The sequence below is a fragment of the Dermacentor albipictus genome, chromosome 6 (assembly GCF_038994185.2).
Source record: "Dermacentor albipictus isolate Rhodes 1998 colony chromosome 6, USDA_Dalb.pri_finalv2, whole genome shotgun sequence".
Lineage (NCBI taxonomy): Eukaryota > Metazoa > Arthropoda > Arachnida > Ixodida > Ixodidae > Dermacentor > Dermacentor albipictus.
In genome coordinates this window covers 48,456,808-48,471,068 of record NC_091826.1, presented here as the reverse complement: position 1 = coordinate 48,471,068, position 14,261 = coordinate 48,456,808, and the positions used below count along the sequence as shown (strand labels likewise).

General features: G+C 44.3%; 1 protein-coding gene across 3 annotated transcripts in view; it reads right to left on the bottom strand.

Annotated features, from left to right (window-relative positions):
- Positions 1 to 14,261, bottom strand: part of Mat89Ba (nucleolar protein 6 Mat89Ba) — a 53,232-nt gene that overhangs the window by 33,466 nt on the left and 5,505 nt on the right. For 2 of the 3 annotated variants that reach the window (XM_070540508.1, XM_070540509.1), the window contains exons 2-5: positions 9,930 to 10,280; positions 8,639 to 8,755; positions 6,487 to 6,666; positions 2,021 to 2,189 (exon numbers count right to left, since the gene is read on the bottom strand). In XM_070540508.1, the coding sequence (XP_070396609.1) occupies positions 2,021 to 2,189; positions 6,487 to 6,666; positions 8,639 to 8,755; positions 9,930 to 10,262 (799 nt within the window). In that variant the 5' untranslated portion in view covers positions 10,263 to 10,280. Of the gene's footprint in view, positions 1 to 2,020; positions 2,190 to 6,486; positions 6,667 to 8,638; positions 8,756 to 9,929; positions 10,281 to 12,995; positions 13,141 to 14,261 lie in introns of those variants that run through there. The other variant, XM_070540507.1, reaches the window with a different exon arrangement.

Sequence of the window (14,261 nt, the reverse complement as noted above, 5' to 3'; positions counted from 1 at the left end):
AAAAAAAAAGAAAGGAACACTGCTATCATGATGAAACTGATATCTCTGGTACAGTTGAGCCCGCTTATTATGATACCAATATTGACAATATGTCGCGTAAAACGAGGAGAAGCCGATGCACCGCCAACTTTTGCATGTGTTCTATGGCAAAATAAATTGCTCAATACAATTCTCTCATATCGCGCTATCGGTTATAACAATCTGGCTACCGGGTGCGTGCACAAAAGAGAGAGAGAAGCCTAAAAAGAGAATATAAATCTCAATTGCTTTCTCACACACACCTTTGCGTGCCTTGAAAAGGGGGGGGGGGGGGGGGACTGGCGTTTGTTGCAACGTTGCAAGAAACTTTGCTGCATTCGGCTTCATGCCATGCAACCCACATGGCAGGCCTTCGCCAAATCACGTGGCCAGCTTCGCGTGCCCCTCTTTCGCCTTCTTTCTGCCCTCTCACTGAAGACCGGAGAGGTGGGAGGAAAACGGGGGAGGGGCATGGAAGGTGTGCCGTGTGGACTGCGTAGCATTAAGTCCGATGTGGCAAAGCGGGCTCGTGTTCTTGTTTTTTATGTTTCCTGGATTTCGCATTCGCTTCCTTTTTGGTGCAGACACCCAGTAGCCAGGTTTAATTGTTATAGCCAATAATGCGGCATGAAAACATCGTAATAAGCAGTTTGATTTACCATTTACCATTTACTTTACCATTTACTGTTTAATTTAACAATTTAACACAAAATTTACTATTGCAGCAGCTGCTCATTGTTACATCCAGATATTGATAAAACTGGTATAGTGCTGTAAGTGGGCTCGACTGTACTGACTTCTGTCTAAATAAAATGTTCGAACATTTATACCCTCTGCTTTCTTCATGCAACCCAGTTAAAACAATGGGATTTTTCTTGGCACTAGAATATTGCTATAAAAGGGTTCAACTGTATTCTAGAAATGTAACCTACTATGCGTCTTTTATGAGAAATTAACCCTATAGCACCCAAACATAGTTCCAAGTCACAGAAAATTAAGGACTTGTTCACCTCTATCTCTGGACAAGGAGAATACATATGCAAAAAAAAAAGAAGTGTTCCAGTAAAACCTTGTTAATTCGGATTTCACAGTACCGCAAAATATCCCCGAATTAACCAAACATCCAATTGTTGAGGGTATCAAGAAAACAACAAATGCTAACTACATCAACACACATTTTATTTACTGAATGAATCAGCAAATCCCGTTTCTATTTTTACAAAACAATGCGGTAACCACGATTCTTGTCAACTCGTGACTGCTCGGTGCCCGTAGCAGTGAACACCATGCGGCTTCCTTCGCAGTGCAGTCAGAGTGCACGTGTTCATTAGAGACACAATTTTCAATATCGCATGGGTGCACACCCCGATTAAATTTTTTTCCAGTGAGCTGGTTGCCAAGAGATCATCTGTCCATCGCCACACATCCGGCGCTCTTCACCTCCGACAGCTTCCACCGTGTTTCCGACATTGTATGCGCAGCCACATATTGCACCGAGACAAAACGAAAGTACCGTTTGCCGTAACCACTGCACATGAAACCATGGTTGTTATCAAGGCTATTACGGATGGTGACCATACACAGTTATGAAGGCACATGGCAAACGTGCTGTTATGCACGGCGGCAAATGCAAGAACAAGGGTTATAAAGGCATGAAGCGTTCTGCTGCCCTTGTAATTCGTACGATTATGGTGACGTGGACTCCGCCTCTTTGTTTCGATTGGATGCTAGCGCTACATTTGCTCTTTCGTGTCGCACATTCATAGCACGCCGCACTCGCTGAACTCCAAGAGTTGACTAAATTGAGCGGTGTGCAACCAAATACGTCCAAATTAATGAGAGTTTGATTCCCTTAAATAATACATACACCTGCCAGGACCAGAGGACGACATTTTACTGCATTTGTAACACAGACATGAGGAACTGGAAAAATGTTCACGACGCCTTAATCGCTTGTGGTAAAATTATGTCCTGACACGCCACACCACTGACATTTGCTTACCTGACGGCCTCAGAATCAACGTGGGGGATGCAACATCTCCGCGATGAGTGCTGAATGCCATCTCTTCAACTAGTTCCGACTTCCTAAGGCGAGATGCTATGACGGCGAGGTAGAGCGCCCTCTTCATGTGGTAGCGCTGGTTCAGGAAGTCTGTCTTCTCGAAGCACTCCTGGCAATTCAGAAAGAGAGCAGTCGCATGGCCTCATAAGAGAAAGCTTTACAGCAAGAACTCCAATCTAAACGCGCGGTAATGAAAAAAATCACCTTGTTTTGTTGATTTTCATTGTAATAAAAGCCTGAAGAATGAATACAGTACACTTCTAAACTAAACTTCTAAACTGGCATTGGCGGTTAATTCGTACATCGTTTAGTGCGTACCTAAACGTCGTTCCCGGCTGACTACGCACTAACAAGGTTCAACTGTATATGGTGCCCAGTGCCAGTGAATAAACATTGTGAGTTTAGCGCTTGTTATTAATGCGAGAGCGTTACTTGGCTCACTGCGCGACCCCGCCGTCATCAGAAACCCGTGGCAGAAAAACCGCACACAAATTACGCCATCTTCATTAAACTAAGAAAGCGGCCACAGTGAGGATTCAATCCTCTGCCCCACCGTCACTGCTACCACTCCATAACTGAGGCAGGCACTAACCACTGCACTACCATTACAGGGCACCAACACTGAAGCAGGTGACAGTGATGGGTATTATGTGGTTGGGCGCTGCCTGGCGGGCGATTCACTAGATGGCACATGATACGAGTGGTGCCATTGTTGGCGTAACGGAGCCAACATCGTCTGAAGTTGAATTGCTTGCGTCTGCATCATCAGGTAACACAGCAAAGCGTGGCCAGAGGTGCCAGTTCGCTGCCAACGAAGTACGAGACCATCGCAACGCAGCAAAATGTGCAAAGCACGCTACAGCAGCGAAACAACATTCACCACCCAAGCCCTCGACAATGCGAAAGGCAGAGCGAATGGCTGTGGAGTGAGCATGGTGAGCTGTAGCGAGGCAATGTACACCCTCAAAGTACCTGACAACATTTCGCCGCAGCAATAAACTCAGCAACATACTCGGCGACAAATAATGCTCTCGCATTTACACATAATAAGAATTGCTTAAATGCCCCCGTAGCTTTTGTACTTTCCCGTGTGATTGTCCCTTGTTCGCACTACCATCTGTTACAAGTTACAACACAGCCAGTTCACTTAGCCTTACTTTCCTGAGATGAGGCATCGCCAGAGAAGTCCGCCAAGGGCTACTCGTTTGTGCCGTCCAGAGGGTTACATATTAAGTGCTCCTTAAAAGCACACATGAAAAGTACGCCAACATAATAAGGAGCCAGCAGAGCTCATAAAATGGGTAACGCAGTGCTTGCTGGCCCTAAGCCCTGGGTGCTTAAAGCCAGAAATATCGAAGAAAACTTTCTATAACATTCACTCCAGGCTGTGTCATGTTCTTTTGCAGAGGGTTGTGCCACCTGCTGGCAAAGCTGAGGGACACGGCTTCCTCCTCCTCTTTCTTATCGTGCCTTTTACTTCTTACCATCGCCATAAGTTAATTCTTTCAACTCAGTGCTGGTTTACAGATCAGGTGCAGGTGTGATGTCAGCCCATAACCGCTCATCAAGTGCATTATTCTTCCTTCCTGTTGTGGCATGGGCAGATACTCAATATTATACACAGTGAGTCTGATATTTTCGTGCCGTATTAGTTGGAGCAAACATTCAAGTAAGCACAGAGAAATCTCCTGTCGAGAAGAAGAAAATTTCATTCATTGTGGAGGTAGCATTGCCCAGTAATCAAGTGGAGGGACAACAAGTACTTCTTCCTCCTTTGCATCCAGCTCTTTAAGATTTTACTGCTGGTCTCATTTAAAGGGGCCCTGAAATACTTCTTTAAAATAGAAGAAAACTTTGCCAACATGTTGCAGAGGCTGCTGTGAACATGTGAACCAAATATTACTGCAGTGCACGCAGCAGTGAATTTACAATGCCTTGTGCAAGATCGCTTGCTTTTGTAATGCCGCCATGCAGCGTCATTGAAAGCAGCAGGCCCACCAACGCTACTGGCTGGCTGATTTTGTGATCGAGGGAGCATTCTCAGTAGTACATATACATGTAGTTGTAAATTTTGGGTGAAATAAATGAAAAATACATATGCCTCCAATACTAAAAAGACAGTAAAATTCTAGGGGCGCGTGAATATCAAAATTTTCTAATCGAATCGAATACTTATACTAAGCTTCAGATATCAAATTGAATATAGAATAACGGCATGCACACACCTCTACTAGCAAGTTGTGTTAATTTGTCACATTGAAACCCTTCAATTGCACTGTCAATGTTAAAAAAACTAGACTACTAAGCTATCATACTAAAGCACTGTGTATCTGGCTAATGTTAACCTGGAAAAATTAGTAATTCCCACTAGCTGTCCTCACCAGCCTGTGCCTTATTACACCGCATCAAACGCCTGTAAACTTGGAGGCATTTGACCCCGTGCCAGTCGTCACTCATTCTACCTGCTCTCAAGCAATAAGGTCAAAATTGAGAGTGGCGCTGCAACAAAAAAGAAAAAGAAAGAAAGGGAACTGTACCCTCGCTGTCTGCAAACCCGCGCTCCTTGCAGTTAAGAGATTGGCTTTCCCGCATAGTTTAGACGTTTAGAGGCTAAGTGTGCTTTACAGGTTAAATTTCGCTAGCAGCGTCAAATCAACACGAAATTCAGCACGAAATCGCCCCAACATTCTTAGATTAGATTAGAAACAAATGCTAAGAACCGTGTTTACTCCCGCACAGCCACCAATACATTCGATTTGACTCGCATATTCGTATCCAACAGAATATTCGAACATTTTCAAATATCTATTTGTTTAATTGAATACGTACAAATATTAAAACATAATATTCGATAATATCCCAACTTTTCGAATATTCGCACACCCCTAAGAAAAATCATTGCGTCTTTGCACTGGGTGTGGCCTCCGAGATAGCAGCAGCATGCTGCATCACAAAGTCTAAAATTAAAATTAAATTACGGGGTTTTACATGCCAAAACCACTTTCTGATTATGAGGCACGCCGTAGTGGGGGACTCCGGAAATTTCGACCACCTGGGGTTCTTTAATGTGCACCTAAATCTAAGTACACGGGTGTTTTCGGATTTCGCCCCCATCGAAATGAGGCCGCCGTGGCCGGGATTCGATCCCGCGCCCTCGTGCTCAGCAGCCCAACACCATAGCCACTGAGCAACCACGGCAGGTCATAACAAAGTCTATCGCGACAGCCAAGAGGTGCCGTGACGCTCAACTTTCAAGCAGGGCACTGCCCTCTTGAATTCTCCGCTGTGCAGCTTGCAGCGCAATAGCGGAGACAAAAAGAGAGAGAAAGTTGGGTATCGGTGCTGTAACTCCACTTATAGTTGAAGGATTCTAAATAATTTTTGCGGCATGAGATTCCCGAGACAATGTCCTTTAATATTGAGGCCATTCCACGATTAGTAAGAAAAGCATTTCAAGGGCCATTTAGGTACTTTCACCATGGTGCTGGTTGATAATTAAGTTGTAGAACGTGCACCAGCACACCGCAGCTGCTAGCAGCGTGACTGTGCTCTTCAAATTCAATATTTTCACTTCTGTAGCATTGTGGCTGCATCAGTGGTCGAAAGGGTAAAACCTGCACCTTCTACTGTGGGACCAGGGTTCGAATCCCACTTGGGGGACTGCAAATATTTTTCATTTTCGTACCTGACAGTTTCAAACTTTAAGATCTGCAAAAGGCACTGATGTGCATGACAAAGGGTGGAGTGTTAGAGTGGGAGCGAAGGCAGCCACACACATTTTTGTTTATGTTTGCCCCAAGAAGGCGCATTTTACGGGATAAATGCTCACTTTATTTACGATTATTTATATTTAGATGCCGCACATAGGGAGCAACAAGCTAGGCCTACAGCAGAGACTTGGAAGCAATACAGGGTTTTTAAATCACAGCAATTATTTCAGCAAATTACCTCTTGACGATTTAGCCTGCTTCAAAAAGCTGTCTGAAGAGACTTGCACAAGGCAAGTAGCGCTCTGTTTAGCAACCTGGGTTGCTACAAAATTGCAGTGCAGGCACCATACAATTACTTTTTTGAACATATTTTGCTCTTCCTCAAATCTTTCAATTTTGCTTGGCCATCCTTCAGCACCTGTAAAGCATTTTCCCGAACAGGACCCATTTTTCATAAAACTTTATGCAACATGCCTAAAACCGTAGAATGAGCCTGAGTTCACACTCTTTGCGGCAAATCCAGTAGAGTTGGCAGGTATGCATTTATTTATAAGCTCACAAAGTACTTTGGGATTCCTGTGACGGCCACCAGTGGACATTAAAACAACTAGGTAGGTGAGCCCAGAGCAGGTTTTTTTTAAGCCCACTCTTTGTTCTGTGTCAACAGCTCTGGGATCACCTTCTTCAGCTACTTACCAGAGGCATTTCTACGGCCAAGTCCACGACAGCATCAGGACCGACGGCCCCACCGAAGGCGTGGCTTCCCACCACCTGAACGGTCTTGGGAGGCACGAAACGGAAGCGGCACTTCGGGTCACGCGGCAGTCCACTTGGAAGCGGCAGTGTCACTTTCTTCAGCATGGTCTCGGGTTTGTCCTGAGGCAACGCGTGCAAGAAAGGAGAGCAATGCGTTAAGCTGTGCAAGCTAGACATACACGAGCAACGTGCATACCTGGCAACAGTGTGCACACTTTGAGACACTGTAGTAAAACCTCCAAAGAGGCTAAATTTGATCCTGTTATTTCCAACAATTAGTAAAACAAAATAATGCTTATTACGTGAGTTTTGCACAAAAAGAAACAAAGACAAGACAGACCAATTTCAAAAGCAGTTTTGTAAGGACAATGGTCATCAAAGAAGGAGGTCAAATTGTGACGACACAGTTTTGCTGCCCCTGACAACCATGACCTGCCGTGGTTGCTCAGTGGCTATGGTGCTAGGCTGCTAAGCACGAGGTTGCGGGATTGAATCCCGGCCACGGCGGCCGCATTTCGATGGGGGCGAAATGCGAAAACACCCATGTACTTAGATTTAGGTGCACGTTAAAGAACCCCAGGTGGTCGAAATTTCCGGAGTCCCCCACTACGGCATGCCTCATAATCAGAAAGTGGTTTTGGCACGTAAAGCCCCATAATTTAAATTTAATTTTTCAGACAACTTTGTTTATCTTTGTCTTAGTAACAGCTTCTCCATGCTATGTGGCTGTTTCTTGAACCCCATGACCAAGCTCGGCGAATGGAAAACAAACGCACAAAACTGCTCTCTGTGGGAGCATAGACGATGGCTGACACTGACCTATCAACAAAGATGGATGGGCATCGCCAACACAGTTTCAAGTCTTTAAGTGCTGTTACACTGAAAGAAATCACAATTAACACATTATGTCAGGACTGCCCATGAACTTTAATTGCACACATAAGGCCTCTCTCCTCAAAAATATCAATTCGTTGAGAAAATAACTACGCACCCACCAAGGTCATACCAAGACTTTCCTCATTGCAAAATTGCCATGAAGGCCATCCCTTGTACGCATGTAGTGCGAACGCGTCTACTGGGGATTGCAAGTGTTTGCTTCAACAAGACAAGGATTCAACAGAAGGCAGGCCAGATATCAGGGCACCTCAGATCACATGAATTTCTTTCAAAATATGCTAGGCAGAACTTTTGCACTGGGATCATTCAGCCACCATGGGTATCATTGACGGGCAGTACACGGACTTGTCTAAACTTCATGCTTTTGCGGCTTCAGCCGTTCTTGAGGCCTTGGAACTGGAACTTGGAAAGGAACCCTGGAACTGCGAAAGCGGGGGGGGGGGGAGTTGCAGTGGGGTTGATCGCCCCCACAGATACATTGCAAGGGGACACTGGCCCCCTATAATGTCGTACTAGTTAACATTAGGCCTTGGTTTTACAATAGCAGAAAAAAAAAAAGAGTTTGTGTAGGTGAAATGAGCCCCGCTCTTGCCCCCAGACTCAAAATACACTTCCAAAGCCCCTAGACATTATTTATTATGCTTTACCTTTCTAAACCTTTTCTTAAACACAATAAGGAAATAAGTCTATGTGCAGATGCATAATAACTGCACATTGTTGCATCTATAATGCAATAGGTGATGTGTAAAGCACGGCGGCTAAGACATGCTTCCAGTTTGGCAGTAGGTGCTGTCCAAATCCACGCTCCAGGGGTGGCGCGCCCTCTGGATAATAGATTAAGATCTTTAAGGCTATGCTTTTGGTAGTTGCATGCGGTGGAAGCAATTGAGGGAGCAAGTAAGATTTCATAAACATCGGTTCTAGGATGGGCTCCTGCAGTTAGAAAAAACAAAGCCTTCGAGATCCACTCCTGTTACATGGAGAGAGCGATCATTGGCGTGTGCATTTGGACACCACGCCTCAGCAATGGTGTGGCAGTATGGTGCAAATCATACTAACCATTAGTCCCCCCATGATGGCTCAACTGCCACACTTACACTAGAGTTCCCTCTAGTAACATTTGTAGGAGACTATGAATCAAATGACGCGGATTTGCACAAACCACACTGTCCGGAACAGCAACAAGGCCACTTACATGAATGCGGTCCCACGATGGAATAGTCGTAAGCGTCTTTCGGAAGAGGCCGAGCCAGGCATCAAAGTGATGATTGTGCTTCTCCTTCGGGGCAATCTCCTTCAGCATGTCTGATAACTGCGAGATGGTTAACAAACGATCGATCAATTAATCAATCAACATGTTTATGTTTGCAAAGGTGTTACACTTGGAGTTCAACATACAGAAGGAGGCCCCATAGCTCAAGGCTGCAAGGGGACCTCCCCTTCAGTCGACCAACTCTTGGCCCAAAATTTCACTGACAGAAAAAGCAGAAAAGTTTGTAAACACAACACATAACTACAGCTTCAAATTATGCTTACAGTGTGTTGGCAGCAAACATCAAGCAGCAGATACTTCAAACATTATCTAGATATGCCAACATTAAAATTTGAAGAAAGGAGGTTAACCGAGGGGCCCGATTTTCATTAGTCATGTCATAAGAAGCCAACAAACACGTGTTTGTTGGTTTCTTATAATATGAACATTAAAATTTGGAAGATGCTACAGGCAAGGCCAAAAAAAAGCAAAGAAACTAACATTTGGCAAGAAAATAGCAAAATTGTTTTATTGCTTAACGATAGAAAGCACAAAAACCATTACAGATCACGAAGAATTTAAACAATTTATTTGACCTTTATTTCTGACCATCAAGAGTCCACTTGTAAAAAAAGACAATGAAATGATACTTGAGTTAAAGATTAACCAGTGCAGTAAGTATTTAATTATTAATTTGGTTTGCTGAGCTATCCACAACTCAGAATGAATTAAGAATCACTTTTAAAAGTGCAAATGGGTGTATAGTACTTATGTAAACAGTACCTCTTTCTCTATCTTCCAAACACTCCTCTCTGGATGTTGAATGTCCATTATTCTTGGTAAATACATGGACAAATTTTTCTTTAACTTGTGATATTATTGCATTTTTCTTTCATGAATAACAAGGCTCCCGAGGCAAATTGATATGTTTTCCAGGAGAAAGAATGTGAAAACACATCCCACAAAATGAATGTCTCGGAGAACAAACCAACCCACAGAACAAATTGGGTTTGTTCTGCAAGGTACCGCTGTAATGTCATGGGTTTCAGTTTGCGTATGGCCGACTCATAGGGAGCTATTTGTGTCTGCACTTTGTCTGCACCCGTGTTGTCGAACGCCAACTTCGGGCATGCTCTCCTGTTCCTTGGAGGCGTCTCCGCCACGCATGTCAACTCAACAGTTATGTACCAACTTGCCCACCAAGCAACCCTTATGAGACAGACAACAAACTCACCTGCAAGCCAAACAGGTTTGAATGGAACAGCGTCTCGACCTCCTTGAGGTTGTTGAGCTCCTCGGCAGTTGGCGGTTTGTACAGGCCGGACTTCTTGAGCTTCTTTGAAGCCTGCGAGTCGGCCGCCGAGTCGACAGCACGCTTATGAACTCCCCCATGCTCCTTCTCTTGTTCGATATCATCGTTGTCATCGCCAAGGTCACCCAGAAACTGTGAAATGTCCTGGTCACCATCTGAGTAGTCCTCGTCCTCTTCATCCTCAAAGCCATCCTCAGACTCTGGATCAGGTGAAGGTGCTTTTGGCGGAGGCTTCCTCGATTTTGACGGTGCCATCCGGACCTGCCGCGATGCCTGAAAGTTTTGAAATGATAACAGCAAGGCCAGAAAGTGTTGGTGCTATCACAATTCTCACAGTGATGCGAAACAATATATATATATATATATATATATATATATAATTTTTACAAAAGCTGCTGAAGGCAGTCACAAACTAATATGGCCACCATGACACTGCTTAGTGCAGTTGCAAAACATCTTGAGCAAGAGAGTTCCTTCTGCGAGAATTTTTCACAACCAAGTCAAATTATGTGTCTTGGTCAGCTGACATTATGAGGTAAATCACGTGTAGATCTCTAACAAATATGTTGGGCAATGCAATACACAAAGACAGCTTCTAGTGAAGCGTCGTCGTCGGGCTCGTCATGTCTTTCTAGTCTCAGTCCACTGTTTTTAAAACTGTTTCTCACTCTTTCTAATATAATGCAACTAGCCCACCATTACAGCCTTCTGGAACAGAAACTATATTTCCATCCAAGAGCAATACATGGTTTATGAGGCCCATTGCAGCAGGATTCTCTGGATTAATTTCAACCACCTGACATTTTTTTAAGCACTCACATATAGAAAGTATGATAGAGTTTTTGCAGTCTACCCTCATCAGATTGTGGCCGCAGTGACCAGGGATCGAAGTTGTGACTATAATACCACCTATGATCAATAAATAGTCAATGCTTGATTTCGTGATTTATTTGCAAGAGAGGCGGTACAAAATTACATAAGCAGTACAGTATAACACTCCTGTAGCCTCCACAAACATTCCAAGCATCAGTCGACGAGCTTCGGTCAAGAGTTGGCGAATTTTCTCAATATTTTCATCAGTGCGCGATGTCACGGGCCTACCTAGCCATCGCCTGTCTTTCAGGCCGTCTCAACTGTCATGGAAGTGCTTGTACCACACGTGCACACATTTTTTTGATAAGTCACTGCATCCGTACACCTGGCACAGCATGTCGTGACATTTTCTTTATGTTCTCCAAAGCCTGAAGCAGAATTTCACATTTGTATACTGCTACATTTCACCAGTAACAGCATCGCTGCACTACACCTTATTGCACATCTGGACAACCAACACGGCTATGTGCATGATGACTGACAGACCTCGGGCTTCACTGGCCTGACTGTTAATCAATAGTACCAACTATACCGCACGCCAGCCATTCATTTACCGCATTTATTGATTGCAGGTTGTATTTCAGGAATGTGCAGTGTGAGCCGAGTCATCGAGAGTCAGAAGTGGGGCTTTGCTGCACTTGAAGATTGTACTTTTATAGGTAATGCTGAGATGAAAACCTATAAAGGTACGCAACAGACACTTTACAAATTTGCAAGTGCGTGTGTCTGGACTGCACATTTGCCCAACTAATGGCAGCATCGGTTATCATTCAAATGGACACAAAGTGCCCACGCTGGGGCTTGTCTCTTGCAGATGGTTTTCATCTTGAGGACCACATCTACATTTTCCATGTTACATAAAAAGCAACCCTATGCTCATGCACACCGGTTGGAAAAATGACTCCGCCACCATTAGTGTAGTTACTGCCGCACAGAAAAGCTAGCTTTACAATTGTGAAAAGGATTATTAGGGCCGCCACCTGGCAGGTCTTTAACCGGTACAACACGTCTTTCCCTCATGTGGCCAGGTACCGTTTCGACCCCACACTGGCACACCATTCGTCGGTTCTCCCTTAATTGACACAGTTGCGTCGCACTCTGTCGGGCATTAATGCACAGCAGTCAACTGAATTGTGACAAGACTAGTCTATTCCCAGCTTCTTAAACCATGGTGTATTGTTTTGCCATTAGACTTCTATGTAAAAAGATGTTTGTTTTCCCTCTTTCTCTCTTATTTACATGTACGCAGGATGCGCATGGCAGAGGAAAAAAACAGGTCACGATGATTGCACTGTGAATATATCGCGCATGTGCGACAAGATGTTCGTTTCTGCTGACGCCTTTTTTTTCATTAAAAAATGATGGTAAGGGCGCTAAATTTGTGCATTTTCACGCCGTTAAAGCGAATGTTGTACCGAGGGTTCCCGTGACGAGAAATGCACTGGACAGTCGGCAGTGTGGACAATGTCGTGATAATTAATAGCATAACTTCACTGTAGTTAATTAAGAAGTATGATGAAGAGTAATTTGATCGTGAATAAAACGTGAAGTATAACAGACTACGCTGGCAAGAACACTAATCCCTGGAGGCCGACCTCACGGCTGAAAATAGTTCAGTGATCGTAAGCTTTTGCGCGCAAACTAGGGGACGGAAACAGATGACGAGATAATCACCGTTCTCTAGTTTCAGCGCAAAGGCGAACAGTCGTGGGATGCTACCAACTCGGCCAAATTAGTATAGCCTATCCAGTTAGCTTTCCGTCTTACAATCGCGTGCGACGATCGTCAATATTACGCAGCCTGAGTCAATCAATCGACCACTTGACAGCTTTCGCCTAACTTTACACACCGAAAGGACGGTATAGCACACAAGTACCATCAACAAATGTTAAGACGATTTGCAAACGATGGTGAGGTGTGTCTCAACTGACTACTCGACACGTAACACAGTGTTGAAATTTAATTTAAGCATCCAGTAAAGCGGGGAAGTGCGCAGGCTTGCATACACACACATACAAAATTTCAAACATACATGTCGCGACCGCCGCAATCACGCTTGCACAAACGACCATTTCCACTGAATATCGCGCCAACGAGAGCATTTTGGAGCAGTACCGGTGACTTTGCTGACTTGGCCGGACGTTTCATTGCTTGCAAATCGCTGCTGCAACTGGTCAACACGTGTTCACATTGGTCACGACAACACGTTAAAATACATCTGTGCAGGCCGCCATGTGCTTCAATAACGATGGTAGCGCCACCGGAAATCGAGGCGGCCGACGCAATACGCACCATGGCTTCCGAGCCTGCCAGCGCGCGTAATCTCGAAAGCCATGAACTACAAGCATATGGAACAAAAAGTGGAATCGAAACTAAAAGAAACGTCTTGAAAAATTATTACGCTTTCTACTGTTGCGTGCTCGTAATGCTCGTGCCCGTGATAAATGAAAAAAAAAATAATGTGCGATGCAGTGCGCAAGATGCAGAAATATTCGTAGCACACTTTACGTACCTTCATAGACCTGTTCAAAAAGTTCTGTAAAAGTATTGTTTTTTTTTTCTTTGCAAGTAACCTGTTGTATTTTGTGCAACAATGTTTCGGTTCCACCATGGCTATTTAACATTTTGGTTTTGCTTTTATGGTAATCGTCAGTCATTCACTCTCTCCCGTTATTTCGTTCGCATCTCTCCCCTTCTTGCTTGAGCAGTTCGGTGGCATGGCGGGAAGTATACAGCTTCGGCTCCATTTCTCTCTATGTTTGCGCGTTTGCCTAACTTTTCATAACCAGTATAGGTACTACCGTGTGGCCGAAGCAGTTTCCGGCCCACAAAAACTGTTCTGTACTGCAATATCCAGGTGAGGCGTTCACAACTACGTATGTATCTTCTATAGTTTCGAGTTTCGGATTATTGCGGTCAAGTTGCGCCTGCAGCTCCGTCGATAGTACGAACCGTGCACGGGGGCACGAACGTGCCGTCGACGTTAATGCGCAATTTAAACGTTCCATAGTTGTTAAGCCGAGTCTTAATTGTCGCTTTGTGTTTTCATCACGGATCACGGAAGCGCGCAACAAACAGTTTCTTGAGTATAGGGCCGCTGACACGTATTTGCACTGCTGAAGTATGTGGGCACGCGCTCGCTTAATTTCGTTGGAAAAAAGGAGGAATTAGCATATAGTGCCACATCTAAATGGAAAAGCCTAGCTGTCATCGGATGTGGCTTATATATTTATATATATATATCAATGTTCAGTTAGCTCAGCTTAAGTCAATGGTCATGCGGTCACACTTTTTGAGGCTAACTCTGTCAACTTCGATTTAAAAAAAAAAACCGGTCGATACATCCAAGCGAGGCAGGTGAATTAATTACTCGCTAAGAAA